At 44.0% G+C, this 20480-nt stretch overlaps 1 protein-coding gene across 1 annotated transcript; it reads left to right on the top strand.

Moving 5' to 3' along the window:
* Positions 1-1806: 1806 nt before the first annotated feature.
* On the top strand, positions 1807-4981 carry GSTM3 (glutathione S-transferase mu 3). Its single transcript, XM_032640137.1, has 8 exons — positions 1807-1881; positions 2277-2352; positions 2690-2754; positions 3808-3889; positions 3967-4067; positions 4192-4287; positions 4377-4487; positions 4788-4981. The coding sequence occupies exons 1-8, from the start codon at positions 1834-1836 to the stop codon at positions 4884-4886; spliced, it is 678 nt and encodes a 225-aa protein (XP_032496028.1). The 5' UTR covers positions 1807-1833; the 3' UTR covers positions 4887-4981.
* The last annotated feature ends 15499 nt before the right edge of the window (positions 4982-20480 follow it).

Here is a 20480-nt window from a genome sequence, read left to right as displayed (position 1 = left end):
GGTGAGCTAACTTTGAGCCCCCTCCCCAGCTTGTCTCTTTAGTGGCAGAGCGTAGGGAACGCTGGACTGGAACACTGGACTGCCTGTGTGAACTCTGGCAAGTCATTTCACTCTCTGGCTTCCTTTTCTCTCAAACGTTAAGTGAAGAGCCTGTACTGTCTGTGGCTTCTAATATTTAGTATACATAGCCTTCTTTAATCTCAGAACTGTCACAGACTGCCCTCCCTACAAAACAGGTTGTACTTTCATTGATTTAGTCTACAGATAAGGCTTGATGTATTTATGGATTAAGGGTCCTTAAGATGTTCCCTTAGTCTCTCTTAATTGAATTTGTCCATGACCCTAACACTGCCAGAATATTGTATTTTTCGACTGCCTATGTCATCCCCTCAAGTTCCTGGCCTCCGAAAATCATCTCTCTTAGCTGATAACACTGAATAAGAAAGCAAACATCTTCCCTCACAAAATAGAACAAAAGTGAGACCCTTAAGGTTTGACTTTCAAGGGCAAAAGTTAACCAGAAAAGTTAATTTGGGGGAATGGGGGAGAGGAGATATTGACACATTGCCTTCTGGGGCTTCATGGAGCTGAAGGAGTCCTAGAAACAGGGAAACCCTCCAGAACCAGATAAAAAAAAGTATGCTCCCCAGATTTCCCAGCAAGGACTGAGATGAGGTGAGACTGTCTGGATATCCAAGTGCAAAGGAACTAGCACAAATTGGGCTGACAGACCTAGGTTTGAATCCCAGGCCACCCATGGAAACTTGAACCTAGGAAGGCAACTCACCCAACCTCTCCAGGCCTCAACAATCTTAATGGGCATAAAACCTACTTCACAAAGTCATTGTGAAGCTTAAATTGCAATAAATTAGTAACATAGTGAAATACCTAGACTGTTGACTAGCATATCATAGGTGTTCCTTAAGTGTTAGTCTTACACCCAAGTTAATTTGTAACTGGCCTGTTATCTTAGGAGGAGAAATCAGGCATTATAAATGCGTCTGTCCCAATGTGTTTGTACTTTTTTCCTTTCTTCTTTTAGTGAACTGTCCTTTTAAAAAGTCTCATCTGGGCTTCCCTGGTGGCACAGTGGTTGAGAGTCCGCCTGACGATGCAGGGGACACGGGTTCGTGCCCCGGTCCGGGAAGATCCCACATGCCGCGGAGCGGCTGGGCCCGTGAGCCATGGCCGCTAAAAAAAAGGTCTCATCTTTGCTTCAGCCAAACTAAGGGGGAAATGTGAGTTCCCAAACCCAGGCTAGGGGGTCTTAGAACACAGGGACTCTGTGTTCTAAGTAGCTGTGCTGTAGCGGCCAGGCCGGACACCTAACGAGCAGCTCCGAACTCCTCTCCATCCATCCTCAATGCACACGCCAAAGACAGAGATTCCCTGGTGGTCAGTCTCAGTCGCCTCCTGGTTCTTGCCCACCTCCCCCCAAACCCCCCACACCCGCTAGATAAATATTTATGGCATGAATCGCACTCTCCCGGGGTAACCAGGGCCCTCACCGCCTAGGCTGTTAGGGCTCCTCCCACCCTAATTGGCACTAGTAAACAAACACAGTTCCGCTTCACGCGTGGAGAATGCAGAGACCCAAACCCAGGTCCGGGTCACTCTCCTCCCCTGCCTAGCCCGGGGACGGTCCGCCCCCAACCCCAGGGACTGCAGCAGTCGCACCTGCGCGTGGCCACGCGGACACTCGGGGGGGAGGGGAAGACGACGGTGGGGGCGGAGTCAGGCGCGCACGTTGGTGCCACCTACTTACGTCGGGTATAAAGCCCCTCCCGTTGGCCATCTATCCCCAGTCCGCGAAGGCACGCACGGAGTAACGGAATGTCGTCGAAGTCAACTATGATTTTGGGTTACTGGGATATTCGCGGGGTGAGTGCCGTCTCAATTGCCAAGCCGCTCGGTCTGGTAGACGGACGGGGAGGTGGCCGGGCGCTCACGGTCAGTGGTCTCCGAGAGAAGGGGTTCTACTCGGGGGCCAAACTTCCTACGCCGCGACGCTTAACGCAGCGCGGCCGGCCCCAGCCGAGCTCCCGGGCCGCGGAGGCCGACCCCTGCCCCGCCTCTGGACACGCAGGCCTGGGGGAAAGGGGCTGAGGGCAGCAAGCCCAACGTGGTAGGTCTCAGGAGCCGTTTAACTACCCGCTCGGCGGGATGCAGCGTCTGGGCAACCGTGGGCCAGAAGGGGGCGGGGCATTGGCGGGCGTGGTTTGGGGGTGCCGTTGGGAGCTGTGCAGATGCTGACGGGGAGCTTTTTTACAACCCAGCTGGCGCATGCCATCCGCATGCTCCTGGAGTTCACGGATACAGCCTATGAAGAGAAAAGATACACGTGCGGGGAAGGTAATGCCCCTCTGGGTGGCAGTGCAACGCCGCGCTAAGCCGAGCAGGCCCTCCAAATGTCCCTGTCTTCTGCCCTGAGGGTGGCATCACGACGAGGTCGGATGGGACTTATGCCCCAATCACCTGGGAGCTCTCTGCTGTGTCCAGTGTGGGGAGAGATCTGGGGATTCTCTCTCTGCCATAGCCCAACCCTGTCTTAACACTTTATGAGTAATAGTTAAGCTTTGGGGGTCTAGGTATGTGAGATATTGGAATTAGGGTGTGTCTTTAGATCTTTCCACTCTCCTCAGGTCGGATATTAAGGAGGTTGGATCCCACTTCATTCTCTCTCTTACAGCTCCTGACTATGATAAAAGCCAGTGGCTGGATATGAAATTCAAACTAGACCTGGACTTCCCTAACGTAAGTGGCTTTAGGAGAAGAGGGGACAGAAGGGAAGGCCTTCAAGTATATCCTTGCTCCTTTCCTCTCTATTCTAGGGAGATCTAGAATATGGGCTCTTAACCTAGATAGAATAGGTAGAATTCAGGGGTCCTTGAACTTAGATGGAGAAAAAATTACATTTTCATTTCCACTAACTACTAACTAAAAGTTAACAATTCCTTCTGTTGTGAGTATAGGCAGTCAGTGACCTTGATTATTAGCCATGCCTGTGACTTTGTCACTAGTAGAAAATGGATATTTTTGTATTATATTAATGTGTTGCAGATATTATAAATAAATATTATTTACACTTACCATATTTTGAAAGTATGATAGTTATTACCTCTTGCTATTTAATGCATTCATAGGCACATATTACTCTTACAATTTTGTTCTTTTAATAGTATATAAATCGTGTAAATATATGTAATTTGCTTTATGCGTTTAAAAACCTTATTCTAAGAAAGGGTCCAGGGCTTCCCAGGTGGCGCAGTGGTTAAGAATCAGCCTGTCAATTCAGGGGACATGGGTTCAAGCCCTGGTCTGGGAAGATCCCACATGCCACGGAGCAACTAAGCCCGTAGGCCACAACTACTGAGCCTGTGCTCTAGAGCCCATGTGCCACAACTATCGAAGCCCACACGCCTAGAGCCTGTGCTCCACAACAGAGAAGCCACCACAATGAGAAACCCACACACTGCAACGAAGAGTAGCCCCCGCTAGACACAACTAAGGAAAGCCTGCGTGCAGCAACGAAGACCCAATGCAGCCAGAAATAAATAATTAAGAAAAAAAAAAAAAACGTCCATGGCGTGCACATACGCATACACACACACACACACAGATTAAGCACCCCTGTCTAGAATCAGGTGTGGACTCAGTTACTAACTTTTACTTACTGTCTTCTTTCTCCTGACACAGCATCTTCTCTCTACTGTTCACTTCCCTGCAAGTCTTATCTTTCCCAGGAGAGAGAGGCAGGTAGGCAAGAGAGAGTCGGGTTGTTCATTTGGCCTTTCCTTTTCCTTCCAGCTGCCCTATCTCATGGACGGTAAGAACAAGATCACCCAGAGCAACGCCATCTTGCGCTATATCGCCCGCAAGCACAATATGTGTGAGTGGGGTAGGGCTGGTGAGGTGAGGGCTGCTCACCTGGGGGTGGATAAGGCCAAATGACTATTTGGCCTACAGGTGGTGAGACTGAAGAAGAAAAGATTCGAGTGGACATGATGGAGAACCAAATAATGGATTTTCGCATGCAACTGATACAACTCTGCTACAGCGCTGACCACGTGAGTTTCCTCAGCAGGAAGGCATCAAGAAAAAGGAGCATTGAGGAACCCAAGTGTTACTTCTGCTCCATTCGCCTGCAGATGATGACAGCTATTCTCACTTTCCCTTTTACTTCTCTCCCAGGAAAAACTGAAGCTTCAGTACTTGGAAAAGCTACCTGGACAACTGAAACAGTTCTCCTTGTTCCTGGGGAAATACTCATGGTTTGCAGGGGAAAAGGTAGGAAGAAAGGAAAAGGAGGGGATCCCTTTCTATCTCTGCAGGTGTTAATGAACTCCCCAGACCTGATGATCTTATCGTTCCTCTAGCTCACCTTTGTGGATTTCCTCACCTATGATGTGTTAGATCAGAACCATATCTTTGAGCCCACGTGCCTGGATGAATTTCCAAATCTGAAGGCTTTCATGTGCCGTTTTGAGGTGATGCTCCCTGCACCTTTCTCTTACAAAAACAGACTCCCCCCGGGCCCCAAGGGACCCCATTGTGGTAGATTCTTGCCCAACACCAGCTTTTGCCTAAAGGGATCAAGGTTGGACACCTCTAAGCCTTTAAGTCTTGGGAAGGCCCTGGCTTCTATACCTTGAAGGCACTGTCTACAAGAAATGGCAGGGGTGAGGGGCTTGGGGGTGGAGTCAGGCAGCATGTGAGTGTTGCTGTTTTGGAATGGGGCTTTTGGCTGGGTTAGAGTCTTTGTAAGGTTTGGTGTGCTTTCCCTTCAGGCCTTGGAGAAAATAGCTGCCTACATGCAGTCTGACCGCTTCCTTAAGATGCCCATCAACAACAAGATGGCCCAGTGGGGCAACAAGAGAATATGCTGAGCAGGAGGCATACTTGCACTGCTTGTTTTGTTCCATCCTGTCCCTAGGGGAGCCTGTACTTTCTCTGCTCTTTTCAATAAATAGCACTGCGGTTACTGGTGTCCAGCTGGATGTTTCTTGGGAGTAAAGGCCAAAGGAGAGTAAGGACATGTTATTTCAATCACTGCAACGTTGACATTCCCCCACCCCACACCTGAGTTCAAGGGCTAGAGGTTCTTGCCCAGCCCTTCAGAGTACTAGAAATAAAGGTGAGATTGCACGGCTGTAGATGACAAGTGTATTAAAATGAGACTAGAGCCCCTGTGAAGACCTGGTGAAGATAAGTAAAACTGTGTGGTACTATGAGCTCAACAGAACTAGAGTTCAGAAACAGACCCTTATATATGTGAAAAAGATGATATTTCAAACTGGTAGACTAACCAATATATAGGAGTGGGACAGTTACTTAGCAATTAAAAATAATAGACCCTGGGCTTCCCTGGTGGCGCAGTGGTTAAGAATCCGCCTGCCAATGCAGGGGACATGCATCCGAGCCCTGGTCTGGGAAGATCCCACATTCCACGGAGCAACTAAGCCCGTGTGCCACGACTACTGAGCCTGCACTCTAGAGCCCGTGAGCCACAACTACTGAGCTCACACGCTGCATCTATTGAAGCCCATGCGTTCTAGAGCCCGTGCTGCACAACAAGAGAAGCCACCGCAATGAGAAGCCTGCACACCACAACAAAGAGTAGCCCCCACTCACCACAACTAGAGAAAGGTCGCGCGCAGCAATGAAGACCCAACACAGCCAAAAATAATAAATAGAAATAAATAAATTTATTAAAAATAATAATAATAGACCCTTACTTCATACCATTCACTAAAATTAAGTCATCTGGAGTTTAAGGCCCAGTGTTAAACATAAAGTATTAATGAAAACGTATGAATGTTTGGAATCATAGGGTAGGAAACATTTCTCTAAGGCATTAAAAAAAGCTATAAAGGGAAAGATTTACAAATTCAACATTATTCCACATAAAAGTTTTTTGTGACGAAATGACAAGTGAGATAAAGGACCAGTATAGAGAGCATGTAAAGAACTCTCATTAAGGCAACTTGGGTTTTTTTGTTTTGTTTTTTTTGCGGTACGCGGGCCTCTCACTGCTATGGCCTCTCCCGTTGTGGAGCACAGACTCCGGATGCGCAGGCTCAGTGGCCATGGCTCACGGGCCCAGCCGCTCCGCGGCATGTGGGATCTTCCCGGACCGGGGCACGAACCCATGTCCCCTGCATCAGCAGGCGGACTCTCAACCATTGTGCCACCAGGGAAGCCCAGGTGTTTTTTTTTTTAATTGAATATAGTTCCCTATGCTATACAGTAAGTCCTTACTGTTTATTTTATATATACTAGTGAGTGTCTGTTAATCCCAAACTCCTAATTTATCCCCTGCCACTGCCTTTCCCCTTTGGTAACCATAAGTTTATTTTCTATGTCTGTGAGTCTGTTTCTGTTTTGTAAATATGTTCATTTGTATATTTTTTAGATTCCACATATAAATGATATATATGTCTTTGTCTGACTTACTTCACTTCGTATGATAATCTCTAGGTCCATCCATGTTCCTGCAAATGGTATTATTTCATTCTTTTTTATGGCTGAGTAATATTCTATTGTGTCTATATACCACGTCTTCTTTATCCATTCACCTTTCAGTGGACGTTTAGGTTGCTTCCATGTCTTAGCTGTTGTAAATAGTGCTGCTATGAACATTGGGGTGCACGTATCTTTTTGAATTAGAGTTTTTGTCTTTTCTGGATATATACCCAGGAGTGGGATTGCTGGATCACATGGTAACTTTATTTTTAGTTTTTTGCGGAACCTTCGTACTGTTCTCCATAGAGGCTGCACCAATTTACATTCCCACCTTCAGTGTAGGAGGGTTCCCTCTTCTCCACATCCTCGCCAACATTTATTATTTGTAGACTTTTTGATGATGGCCATTATGACTGGTGTGAAGTGATACCTCATTGTGGAGGCAACTCAGTTTTTTTTAAAAAGGACAAAAATCTATGAACAGATGATTTATGGAAATAGAACTATTAATAGCCAAAGAAAGTTTTAAAAATGTTTATAATCCAAGAAACTGCAAATTATACCAGTAAGAGGACCATTTTTCAGATGAACAAACTTAAAGTTTGTGAAGTGTTGGCAAAGCTTGGGAAATTGATAAGGATTTCTTGCTGGTGAACTTGTGAATTGGGATAGCTACTTTGGAGGACAATTTGTCAATATCTTCTAAAATTCAAATCATATCCTGTGACCCAACAAAGATGACCTTGCTTCCCCAAACCCAGTAAGGTAGAAAGAGTCTCCTGGCAAGAGGGACACTACAGTCCTACGTAATATAATCAAGGAAATAACATCCCATTACTTCTGCTGCAGTTTATTAGAAGAAATCATAGGTCCTGCCTACACTCAGGGGGAGAGGATTTCACAAGATCGTTGAGTACCAGAAGGTGGAATTATGAGGGCCATTTTAGAGTCTGTTCACCCCAGGGAAGAGGCAAGGAAATGGGAAATTGGCCTTGCAGTCCCCTGAGAAAAGAGTCCTGGGAAAAAGTGATGACAGAAGAGAGCACCATGGCAATTGTAAAGGAGAGGTTTTAAAAGCATAGGTCCATATTGCACCTGAATTCCAGATAGACTGTAGAAAAATCACATGTTCCAAATTTTTCTAGTCATTATGTTTGTTAGGGAAAATCCATTTAATGGTTATCCAAAACCAAGAAAGCTGGGAAGGTCACAGGAACAGATCCATTCCACAGGAGATGTGGCTCCCCCAGGTCCCAACTGCCCCTAACTCTAATTCTAAGACGGACAAGAAGAGAACACTCACAGTGGTTCCCTTCAAGGAAAGAAGGGAAGTGGATGCCCTATCATCCCAGAGGCACAGAGATCGCACAAGTGTGAAACTAGTAGTCTAGTGATGGGTTTGTGCAAGCAGCGTCAATAGGAACTTTTTAAAACAAAAAACTTATGATAGCTGAATTGAATTTGGTGGAGGAGTTCCCCAAAAAGTATTAGGGAAATTCATTTGTATTCATTGTTAAGCAACTGGATTAAGGCATTTCCAGTTCAGAAGGAAATAACTTATGTGATTCAAGAAAAATTTGTAGAGTTACTTCATTGATGGGATGGGTGGAGTGAGGGACTCTGATGTGTATGGGCATGGATCTGCCTTTAAAGACCGTTTAAGGGCTTATGAAAACACCTGGACTTGGTACAGAAATTGCATTTTCCTTATCGTTCAGCTGCAGGACTAGGTGGCACAATGAGCCATGTGGATACAAAGGGATTTAAGGGGTTCAGGTGGATGGTAGGGGAGAGGGAAGGAAGTGACATTTAGCCAGTGATTTCTCTAATGTGCAGGCTTGCTCATGTCACTCCCCTGCTTGAATATGGCTAATGGCTTCTTAGGCCTTGGGAAAAAGACAGTCTCCTCCAGTTTACAAAATTCTTCATAATCTGACCTCTGCTTCCTTTCCAGCTACATCTCTTGGCAGGCGCCCGCCTCTTTCTGTGCCCTGGAGCGCTGGGTTCTAGCTTTTCCGAATTCCCTAGACTCTAGTCAGGCTACCTGGGTTCGGGTCCTGGCTCTGCTACAGTAAACTCTGGCCTCCTGTGCCTCTGTACTTTCTCTGACAAATGAACCCTCCCTCACTGGGACCTCGTAAGGAGTAAGCCAGTGTTTTTAAAACATTTAGAATGGATGGATGCTATATAAATTTGTAAATATAAATTATCCAGAAGCACCATGTTCTCTTTTATCTTCACGCTTTTGGACTTGCTGTGCCCCCTGCCTGGAATGTTTTTGCTCTGGCCAGCTAAGCCTGCCTAATGCCTATTCATTGTGTAAGGTAAGCTGAGAAGCCCCTGCCTAGAGGAGCCACAGCTGATAACCCTTGTGGGAAGCATTAGTGATGGTCACCAAAGATTTCTGATTGTTTTCCTTTTAGGGAAGCTTCATTACCCTCTTGAACTTACGTGTAACATTCTGACTTGCTTTGGCCAATTAAATGCAGTGGAAATTATACACGTTTTCTAGGCAGAAGCTTTAAAAGCTAGTGTGGGAGTGGCCATATCGGCTTCCAACTGCTGTCATGACTGAGAGCAGGTGTCAAGCAGAAGCCTCCATCAGTTTGGGTCTCTGACAGACCATGAAAACCAGGGCCTGTTGACCACAGTGGACGTGAAGCATAAGCAAGAAATAAATATGCATTAAGCCACTGGGGTTTGGCTTATCCTGCCGGACATTCCTCCACCTCCCCCCAGCTAATTTAGATGCACTGACTTTTAAAATCCCTGTTACTACAGGATTCAGTGTTCTCCTCCATCAGCACTTTCCACACTGAACTCTAATTGCTGGTTTTAATGTCTTGTCTCTGCCGGTAAACTGTACGTTGCCTGAGAGCAGGGACTGTGACTTAAGCCAATTTTTTTTTAAAATTTGGAGCTTGTATAGAGCCTGACACAAAGTAGACGCAATGATGCATTGATTCCCTTCCTTCTAATGAGAATGGAAGGAGAAAAGAAGAGTTTGCTTCAGAAAAGTGCTTCGTGCTCTCAAGGAACTTTAAAAATTTCTCTCTGTTCTGGTTGGGAGACAACACAACACGAAATGCCCTGTTCTTGAAGCAGATGGCCGAAGTGCTTGGAGTCAGCACAGAAGTTCAGGTTCAGGGAGGTCCCGGGGATCAGCAAAGAACTCTGAGTCTGGAGGGTGGGTGATGAGATTTCGTGGTCTGGCATGCTCCTTGCTTAGGCCAAGTTGTAATGAAACATTGCTGAGGACCAACAGGCATGAGCTCTTAGTGTTTTTGGGGGGGTTTCAATAGAAATAACTATAGGTTCTTCACACGTGAGATTTAAATCCAGAAGAAAAGATTATATAGACGTGAGTATGTTTGAATTTCAAATGAATCGGTGCTGCGGTGCAGAGGACACATGGAGACCCAGGGCCAACCTGAGGTTACTGTCATTAGAACGGTATTTACAGTGGTGGCGAGGGGTGGGAATAGGATAAACAGGATAATGTTCATGCTGTGTGAGAAGTTGGAGGGAAAATGAGAGATTATCTTTTGTGGTGTAATGTTTCCAACTGTATTAACAGATTTTTTTTTTTGAACTGTGACTGGAACTATATCTGCTTCCGTCCAAAATTATGTTTAAAATGGGAAGAAAAGTAGAAGAATGTAGGAAATGCAGAGTGGCTGTTGGGCCTTTTAGGCAGGACTATGCTTTTTCAGGGGGTGTGACTACCCCACCAAGGAGAGTCTGGGAAAAGCCAGATCTGATTAAATAGGAATAGGACAATGGGCATATTCTGGAATCCACCAGGACTGGACCCTCTTCTTTGCTTCCAAGTCTTGAGTTACCATGTAGAGCAGGCTGGTCTCTGTGTCTGTTCTCAATCAGGTGGTAGACTAATAAAGTGGGACGATCATGAACCTGGAAGTGGGGTCACCAGAGGGATGGGCACAAGAGCCGATCCAGGGAGTAATTTTAGTTTGCAGGTATCAATGTTTAGTATAAAAGCCTTATTATGCAGCATCTCTTTGGAATCCTCTCACCAAAGAAGGACGTCCTATAAGCATTGTAGATAAATGCAAAACAGCTTATCTGCAAATCTGAGTGCAGGCTGTTTTCTATTAAGTTATAGAGCTCGCTTAATTTTCCCTGTTTTACACCTCCCATTCCCTTACTATTTCATATGGGATGAACTGGAAGTCACTGACATTATGCTTTAGTCTGTCATTTTCAAAATATCAATCTGAATGTCACCCCGAGATGCCAAACTTGGAACTGGATGCAGTAGTTGATGACACTTTGGGTGGTTCCTGTTTTGGGTGAAAGAGGGTGCATGTGTTTTTGTTTGTACAGGGATGGTTGCATGAGTGTCTTGTGGTGGCTGTAGGGATGATTGTTTGGAAATGCACGTGTGGAAAAGGTTATGTTTCTGTTAGGCATCTATCCTCTGCATCTTTTAAACATCATTCTTATAGGTGGGGAATTTCTCACATTATGGGTCTCACCTCCCCAAGGTAAAAGATTGCTAGTTGACACTTGATATCCCATCTCCCCATCTTCTGTTGTCACAGAATCTCCACTTCTGCTGGACATGTTACTTCCCAGGAAGACATCATTTCCAAAATGATTAAGTTCTAGCCAATGAGATATAAATAGAAGTGTTATATGTTACTATCAGGAAGTTTCTTTAAGAGGGAAAGAGCAAGCCCCATTCCTCTTTCTCCCTCCTGCTGTCGGGAACACAGATGTGATAGGGCTTTAGCAGCCGTTTTGTGTCTATGAGGTGACATAGAGAATGGAAAACACCTGCTGAAGATGATGAAGCATAAAGTCAAGAAACTAAGTCACTAAACCTACTACGAAGCCAACATTCTCAGTGCTTAACTATCTACCTCCAGATCTTCTTTCACATGAGAAATAAACTTCTGTCCTATTTAAGCCACTGTTATTATTTAGTTATATACAGCAGAACTTAAAACCCTAACTAATTCACTTGCTCTTCCAGCCTCCCTTGTGGCTGAGGCATGGGCCTGTGACCCAGGCTCTGTTAACTGCACACGGTGGTACAGGACCTCAGTTCCAAAGAGGCAGGCCCTGAGAATTTATCTGGCATGGGTAGTGGTGGAGGGATCAGGATTTTGGGGGCAACAGTGGTGATACATTCGCCTCCAGTGCCACATGTCAGGGTTAGGAGTCCCAGTGTCTGTGCCCAGCAATGGCTGTGGGGTTGTCTCTAGGACAGTCCCACTTGTGGTTAGGCACACTTCCTAGCTACCCAGCTTCCAATGCCAACTCCTTGGCCCTCCCAGGGATTCAGTGAGCTACCTGATACCTCTAAAAAATTATTTTCCTGTTTCAGCAAGAAGGAACACTAAAGGATACGCCACTCCCCTTAGGTCTATCTGAAGATAAACATCTTATCTTTAATACCTTAGTCTCTATCCTACCTGCTTGAAACCACTGGCTTAAACCCAAGGTTTCTGCTTGAGTTTAACCTTTAATCCTCAGTCTCCTGGGTGTGGGAGAGACTGCAGCTGTCCACCAAATCTATTCTTCTGTTGAAATATGTGTCTACCCTTGTGACTAGGTAAAGCCACACAACTGATCACAAATGGAATGTGATCACTTGTGATGTTTGCAACTTCCGCCTCACTTGTATAATGGGAAGTTGCTTCCTTGGGTTTGCTCTATTTCCTTTCCCATACTCATGATATAGCTGCAACCAAGGAAATGAGGAAGCAGCCTTACGAATGGCAGAGCCACAGGATGGAAGGAGCCTGAGTTCCTGAATAACTTCATAGAGCAAAACTGCCTCAACAGCCTGGACTATTCCCCATGGGACATGAAGGAAGACTAAACTTCCATTTTCTGTAGGCTGCTGGCTTGGGATCTCTATCAGCTTCATCTTTCTCTGCTGATACAATGATAATGGAGGAATACTAGGCATGGAACTTGTAATTAACAGCAGATAATTACAGGTCAATGGAGGAGACCCCAGTGCAGGCAGCCATGTTCTCAGAATGTGTCTTGTTTTCTCGTTCTAGAGGGAAAGGTGCACATTGAATGGTGTAGGAGCACTACCATGAGGTGCCAAAGAATCCCAAGTCTTAAGAACTCTGCCAGATCCCAACCACAAGAAAATTCATCTTTTTTTGTTTGCCTCAGTTTGAAGTACATACATTCTACTGCTTCTACCCCAGACTTTAAAATGTATGTCTTTACCTTTTATAATTTTGACCACAATGATTAGAAGAACTTCATTTGCAACTGACTTCATTATCACATATTCCTTCTTTTTTTAAGGATTGAGTTATTTTGCTCCTTTTTTCCTTGATAATCACCTTTTACATTTCAAATCTAAGATTTAAGCTTTAACGTAGCTATGCCATTTTAACTTGAGCTTCTAAATCATGAGCAGGGAAACTAAGGCCACCTGTTTTTGAAGTTCTATTGGCATACAGCTCCATCCATTCATTTATGTATTGTCTATGGCTGCTAAGGGGACCAATTGTCACAGAGACCATATGGCCCGCAAAGCCAAAAACATTTACTGACTTATCTTACCAGTTTCATTAACTTTTAGCTCTACTAGACTTTATTTTCTTCATGTCAGATTTATTTTTGATCTGGGCATTTTTTCCCACTCTCTCATGTCTTTTTTAAAAATTGAAGTATAGTTGATTTATGGTGTTGTGTTAGTTTCAGGTGTACAGCAAAGTGATTCAATTATACACAAACACACATTCTTTTTTGTCAATTCTTTTCCATTATAGGTTATAAAAAGATATTGAATATAGTTCCCTGTGCTATACAGTAGGTCCTTGTTGTTTATCTATTTTATATACGTAGTGTGTATCTGTTAATCCCAAACTCCCTAATTTATCCCTCCCTGCCCCCACCCTTACCCCTTTGGTAACCATAAGTTTGTTTTCTATGCCTGCGTATCTGTTTCTCTTTTGTAAATAAGTTCATTTGTATCATTTTTTAGATTCCACATATAAGTGATATGTGGTATTTATCTTTCCCTGTCTTACTTCACTTAGTATGATAATCTCTAGGTCCATCCACGTTGCTGAAAATGACATTATTTCCTATTTTATGGCTCAGTAATATTCCTGTGTGTGTGTGTGTGTGTGTGTCACATCTTCTTTATCCATTCATCTGTTGGTGGACATTTAAGTTGCTTTCATATCTTGGCTGTTGTAAATAGTGCCGCTATGAATATTGGGGTGCATGTATCTTTTCGAATTAGAGCTTTCATCTTTTCTGGATATATGCCCAGGAGTGGGATTGCTGGATCATATGATAGCTCTATTTTTAGTTTTTTAAGGAACCTGCATACCGTTCTCCATAGAGGCTGCACCAATTTACATTCACAACAACAGTGTAGGAGGGTTTCCTTCTCTCCACACCCTCTCAAGCACTTAATATTTGTAGATTTTTTTGATAGTGGGCATTCTGACTGGTGTGAGATGATACCTTATTGCAGTTTTGATTTCCATTTCTCTAATAATTAGTGATGTTGAACATTTTTTCATGTGCCTATTGGCCATCTGTATGTCTTCTTTGGAGAAATATCTACTTAGGTCTTCTGCCCATTTTTTGATGGGGTTGTTTGTTTTTTTATATTGAGCTGTATGAGCTATTTGTATATTTTGGAAATTAATCCCTTGTCAGTCTCATCATTTGCAAATATTTTCTCCCCTCCCATAGGTTGTCTTTTTGTTTTGTTTATGGTTTCCTCTGCTGTGCAAAAGCTTTTAAGTTTAATTAGGTCCTATTTGTTTTTTTTTTCTTTTGTTTCTTTTACTCTAGGAGATGGATCCAAAAAGTATTGCTGCAATTTATGTCAAAAAGTGTTCTGCCTGTGTTTTCTTCTAAGAGTTTTATAATATCTGGTTTTGTATTTATGTCTTTAATCCATTTTGAGTTTATTTTTATATATAGTGTTAGAGAATGTTCTAATTTTATTCTTTTACATGGAGCTGTCCAGTTTTCCCGGCACCACTTATTGAAGAGACTGTCTTTTCTCCTTTGTATATTCTTGCCTCCTTTGTCATAGACTAATTGACCATAAGTGGTTTATTTCTGGGCTCTCTATCCTGTTCCATTGATCTGTATTTCTGTTTTTGTGCCAGTACCACACTGTTTTGATTACTGTAGCTTTGTAGTATAATCTGAAGTCAGGGAGCCTGATTCCTCCAGCTCCATTCTTCTTTCTCAATATTGTTTTGGCTTTTTGGGGTCTTTTGTGTTTCCATACCAATTAAAAAATTTTTTGTTCCAGTTCTGTGCAACGTGCCCTTGATTATTTGATAGGGATTGCATTGAATCTGTAGATTGCCATGGGTAGTATGATCATTTTAACAGTATTGATTCTTCCAATCCAAGAACATGGCATATCTTTCCATCCATCTGTGTCATCTTCAATTTCTTTCATCAGTGTCTTATAGTTTTTGGAGGTCCAGGTCTTTTTGCCTCCTTAGGCAGGTTTATTCCTAGGTATTTTATTCTCTTCTCTGTGATGGTAAGTGAGATTGTTTCCTTAATTTCTCTTTCTGATTGTTGTTAGTGTATAGAAATGCAAGCAATTTCTGTGTATGAATTTTGTATCCTGCAACTTTACCAAATTCATTGATGAGCCCTACTAGCTTTCTGGTGGTGTCTTTAGGATTTTCTATGTATAGTATCATGTAATCTGCAAACAGTGAAAGTTTTACTTCCTTTCCAATCTGGATTCCTTTTATTTCTTTTTCTTGTCTGATTGCTGTGGTTAGGACTTCCAAAACTATGTTGAATAAAAGTGGCGAGAGTGGCATCCTGTCTTGTTCCTGATCTTAGAGGGCATGCTTTCAGCTTTTCATCAGTGAGTATGATGTTAGCTGTGGGTTTGTCATATATGGCCTTTATTATGTTGGGGTATGTTCCCTCTGTGCCCACTTTTCTGGAGAACTTTTACCATAAATGGATGTTGAATTTTATCAAAAGCTTTTTCTTCATCTGTTGAGATGGTCATATGGCCTTCAGTTTGTTAATGTGGTGTATCACATTAATTGATTTGCAGATATTGAAAAATCCTTGTATCCCTGGGGTAAATCCCACTTTTTCATGGTGTGTGACCCTTTTAATGTATTATTGGATTCAGATTGATAGTGTTTTATTGAGAATTTTTGCATCTATGTTCATCGGTGATATTAGCTGTTATTTTCTTTTTTTGTGATGTTTTTGGTTTTGGCATCAGGGTGATGGTGGCCTCATAGAAAGAGTTCAGAAGGGTTCCTTCCTCTGCAGTTTTTTGGAATAGTTTCAGAAGGATAGGTGTTAAGTCTTCTATAAATGTTTAGTAGAAAAAAACCCTGCATTTTACTCTCCTCCCCTCACAATTACTGTTTTCAATATCATATATTTTACATCTAATTGTTTTGTGTATCTCTTAACTGCTTATTTTGGATACAAATGATTTTATTATTTTTGTCTTTAACCTCCCTACTAGCCTTGTGTGTGGATGATTTCCTACCTTTACTGTATGTTTGCCTTTATCAGTGAGCTTTTTCACTTCATAATTTTCATGTTTCTATTTGTGGCCTTTCTTTTTTCACCTAGAGAAGTTTCCTTTAATAATTGTTCTAAAGCTGGTTTGGTGGTGCTGAATTTTTTAGCTTTTGCTTGTCTTAAAGCTTTTTATTTCTCCATCAAATCTGAACAAGAGCCTTGCTGGGTAGAGTATTTTTGGTTGTAGGTTTTTCCCTTTCATCAGTTTAAATATATCATTCTACTCCCTCTGGCCTGCAGAGTTTCTGCTGAAAAATCAGCTGATAGGCTTATGGGAGTTCCCTTGCATGTTATCTGTTAGTTTTACTCTTGCTGCTTTTAATATTCCCTTTATCTTTAATTTTTGTCATTTTGATTACAGTGTGTCTTGGCATGTTTGTCTTTGGCTTAATCCTGTATGGGACTCCCTGTGCTTCCTGGACTTGGGTGAATGTTTCCTTTCCCAGGTTAGGGAAGTTTTCAGCTATTATCTCTTCAAATATTTTCTCAGGTCCTTTATCTCTCTCTCTTCTCCTTCTGGGTCCCCTATAATGCACATATTAGTGTGCTTGATGTTGTCCCAGAGGTCTCTCAAACTGTCCTCATTTCCTTTCTTTCTTTTTTTGTGTTCAGTGGCAGTGATTTACACTACTCCGTCTTCCAGCTCACTGATCCATTCTTCTGTATCATTTAGACTACTATTGATTCCTTCTAGTGTATTTTTCATTTCATTTATGGTATTCTTCGTCTCTGTTTGGTTGTCCTTTATATTTTCTAACTCTTTGTTAACAAATTCTAACTTCTCACTCTGTACATCCATTCTCCTCCTGGAGAGAATGATATCTTTACTTAGTTCTTCTGAGGTTTTATCTCATTCTTCCATCTGTAACATATCCCTGTGTCACCTCATTTTGTCTAAGTTGCTCTTTGTATTTTTATGTATGTGGTAGGTTAGTTACATTTCTCAAACTTGGAAAAATGGCCTTCTGCAGGAGATGTCCTATGCATCCCAGCAGTGCACTCCCCTCTCATCATCCAAACTATATGCTCTAGGGGTTCCCCCTAAGAGGGCTGCATGGGTCCTTTTGTTGTGTCAGGCTATGTGGGTGGTCTGGTAGGCTTGCTTGTTGCCAGGTCCTGCCTTATGCAGATGCTCCAACTGCAGTTTAGCAGAGCCTGGCCATGAGGCAGCTGGTTACAGAAGCCTAGGGGCCAAGGAGCTAGTGCTGTCTCACTGGTTGGTAGAGCCAAGTTTCTGAAGACTCCAGGACTGTTGCCAGATCCTGGGGTTAGTGCCATACTACTGGCAGGCAGAGCTGGTTCCTGGAGTCTGCCTGCAGGGCCCAGGGGTCCAAGACCTCATTTCAGATCATTGGGGTGGAGGTGGGAGCAGTTCCTGATACAGTTGGGTATGGGGTCCAGAGTGTCCTGAAGGTTGCATTGGCCGGCTAGTGGGCAGGGCCAGGGCCCAGCTGGTCCCAAGGTAGGGTATGGGCTGCTATTGGTGGACTCTGTGTGCAGGATGCAAGATCATAGTTTTCTTGATTCTGGTGTCTACCCCCTGATAGATGGAGCTGGTCTAGAGGCTAGTGCAGACTTCCTGGCAGGAAGGGCTGGTGCCTGCCCACTGGTGGATGGAGCTGAGTCTTGGTCTTCTGCTGGGTAGGGCCACGTCTAGGGGCGTGTCTAGAGGTGGCTATGCGTTCAGGAGTCTTTAGGAAGCCTGTCTGCTGATGGACGGAACACTGCCCCTGCTTAGTTAGTTGTTTGGACTGAGGCATCCCAGCACTGGTGCCTACAGGCTGTTGGTGGGGGCCCAGGGCTTGGTACTACTGAGCTAAGATGGTAGCAATCAACAGGAGTGTTTACTTAGGTTGAATTTTCCTAAATATGTCTGCCACTAGTATCTGTGTCCCCAGGGTAAGCCACAGCCACCCACCCACCTCCAGGAGGCTCTACAAGACCAGCAGGTAGGTCTGACTCAGGATCCTATCAAATTACTGCATTTGCTCTGGATCCCAGTATGTGTGATATTTTGTGTGCACCCTTTAATTCTTCTAGGTCTTTGTTAAACATTTCTTGCAGCTTCTCGATCCTTGCCTCCATTCTTTTTCTGAGATCCTGGATCATCTTCACTATCATTATTCTGAACTCTTTTTCCAGAAGGTTGCCTATCTCTACATCACTTAGTCGTTTTTCTGGGGTTTTATCTTGTTCCTTCATCTGGGACATATTCCTCTGCCATTTCATTTTGTCTAACTTTGCGTGATTGTGGTTTCCATTCCACAGGCTGCAGGACTGTAGCTCTTCTTGCTTCTGCTCTGTATTTCTTTCTTGAGATTCCTTTCAAAAGAGGTGAAATTTTCACACCCTGTGTCACCTTTCACTGTTTCTCAGAGATCACCGAGGTCTCTGTTCGCCCTCTTATCAGCTTCCTTGGTTCTGACAGGCTCAGGCCTTTCTTGTCTTTCTGTGGTGTTGAGAAAACACAGCGGGCAGCAGGGCTGAAAGATGACGGGCAGCTCTGGTCTCTGCTGAGTAGGGACGGTCGACCAGAAGGAGATCACAGCAGCAACTTTACCTGCTGCCAATCAGCCTTTTGCCTGATCCACATGCCCAATTTCTCCAGCCACATGATGGTCAGGATCCAGGGGTAAGCCAAGAACTTCTTGTAGCGCAGCTGAGCCCCTTGACACAGCACAGACCACCTCCTAACTGTGCCCCTCGTTCTGGTCTAAGGGTGCTTGGTGCCTGTGATAGTGCAGGTCCCGAACTCTTTAGTTGGCTGAGGCCAGCACTTCAGGGGGGTCCCTCCAGTTCATGTGCACCCTTTAAGAGTGAAATCTCTTTCCCCCTTCAGTTAATCCCCACTGGCCTTCAAAGCCAGGTGCTCTGGGGGCTCATCTTCCCAGTGCTGAACCCCCAGACTGGGGAACCTGATGCAGGGCTCAGAACTCTCACTCATGGTTTGCAAGCAGTTCCCTGACCCCAGCTACAGAGCCATGCCACAGCTCTGGGGACCTCACACACCTCAGCTAGGTGAGCTAGAGCTCAAAGTGTCTACCACTGTGTCACATTTTAGGATCTTTATTAACTATTTAATAATGCCATATATTTGTATAAGGTTAGAGTGTTTGTTTGAAAACATCTGTTCACATTCCATATTCCAATAAAATTGTATTGGTATTGGTAGAAAAAAAAAGGGTCATCCACATAGAGGGTATGGGATTTCATTATATCGGGAGTCCTCCCCCCTTACGCATCTTGCTGTGGGTCCTTCTTTGTGTCTTTTAGTTATCGGAGATCTTTCCTGGTAGGTCCCAGTCTCTTTGATTGATGGGTTCTTCTGCAGCGTTGTGATTTTGGTGTGCTCATGAGAGAGGGTGAACTCAGAGTCTTACTACTGCACCATCTTGGCTGCTCTCCTTTATTGGACTTTGTTTTAGCATACCACTTTTATCTTTAATCACTTAATTCTTAAAGACCTTTAACATTATTTTTACTGCTGTTTATGTAATAACTGCAAGAAATGGTCATCTGGACAAATGTTCAACAGGATACTTCTCTAAAGCTACTCCCTGTTTTGAGCTAAGACTTGAGGCCGTGCCTTAAGATGGCCCAACTCCACTGTCCAGCCACTGTTTGAGGAACCTGCTAATAAGATGGTACTCTAAAGAGCCCTACACTTTGCAGGTATCCTAACATAAAATGGCCACACGACCTCTTGACTGCACAGAGTGGCTACACTTGATCCAGCCCACTAGGCCTGCCCATTTTGGATCAAGATATCCAAGGGGCACCTACAGCCTACTAAATGCTTAAGTTAGAGAGAGCTAATGGCTTTCCCCCAGACCTGTAGATTTTAAACCTTCTGAAATGTATTCTTTATCTCAGGTGGCTGAGCTAACTATATCCAAGGCTCTAAATCCATATAATGGCTGTAGAGTTCACCAGGGCTTTAACTAGAGATAATTCTTTCAAATTTCCAAATTTCATTACCTGTTTATCGTGCACCAGGCAGTATGATAGATATAAGAAGTAGAAAGTCAAATAAGACATGGATTCTCTCCTCAATGACTTTATGGTTGAGTTGGAGAGCAAAACAAGTAAAACAACAATTATAATACAGTGGGGGTATGTTTTTTTTGTTTTTGTTTTTGGGTTTTTTTTTTGTGGTACACGGGCCTCTCACTGCTGTGGCCTCTCCCGCCGCGGAGCACAGGCTCCGGACGCGCAGGCTCAGCGGCCATGGCTCATGGGCCCAGCCGCTCCGCGGCATGTGGGATATTCCTGGACCGGGGCACGAACCCGCGTCCCCTGCATTGGCAGGCAGACTCTCAACCACTGCGCCACCAGGGAAGCCCGAGGGTATGTTTTATTGAGATATAAGAAGACAGATGAAGGGTATCTAAAGCAGGGAAAGCCTCCAGGAAACGGTGACAGAAGGTAGGCCACCAGGATCCCACACTATCAGTAGACTACTCAAACCCCTT

Source organism: Phocoena sinus, chromosome 1 (genome assembly GCF_008692025.1).
Source record: "Phocoena sinus isolate mPhoSin1 chromosome 1, mPhoSin1.pri, whole genome shotgun sequence".
NCBI lineage: Eukaryota > Metazoa > Chordata > Mammalia > Artiodactyla > Phocoenidae > Phocoena > Phocoena sinus.
This window is presented reverse-complemented; position numbering and strand designations above follow the sequence as displayed.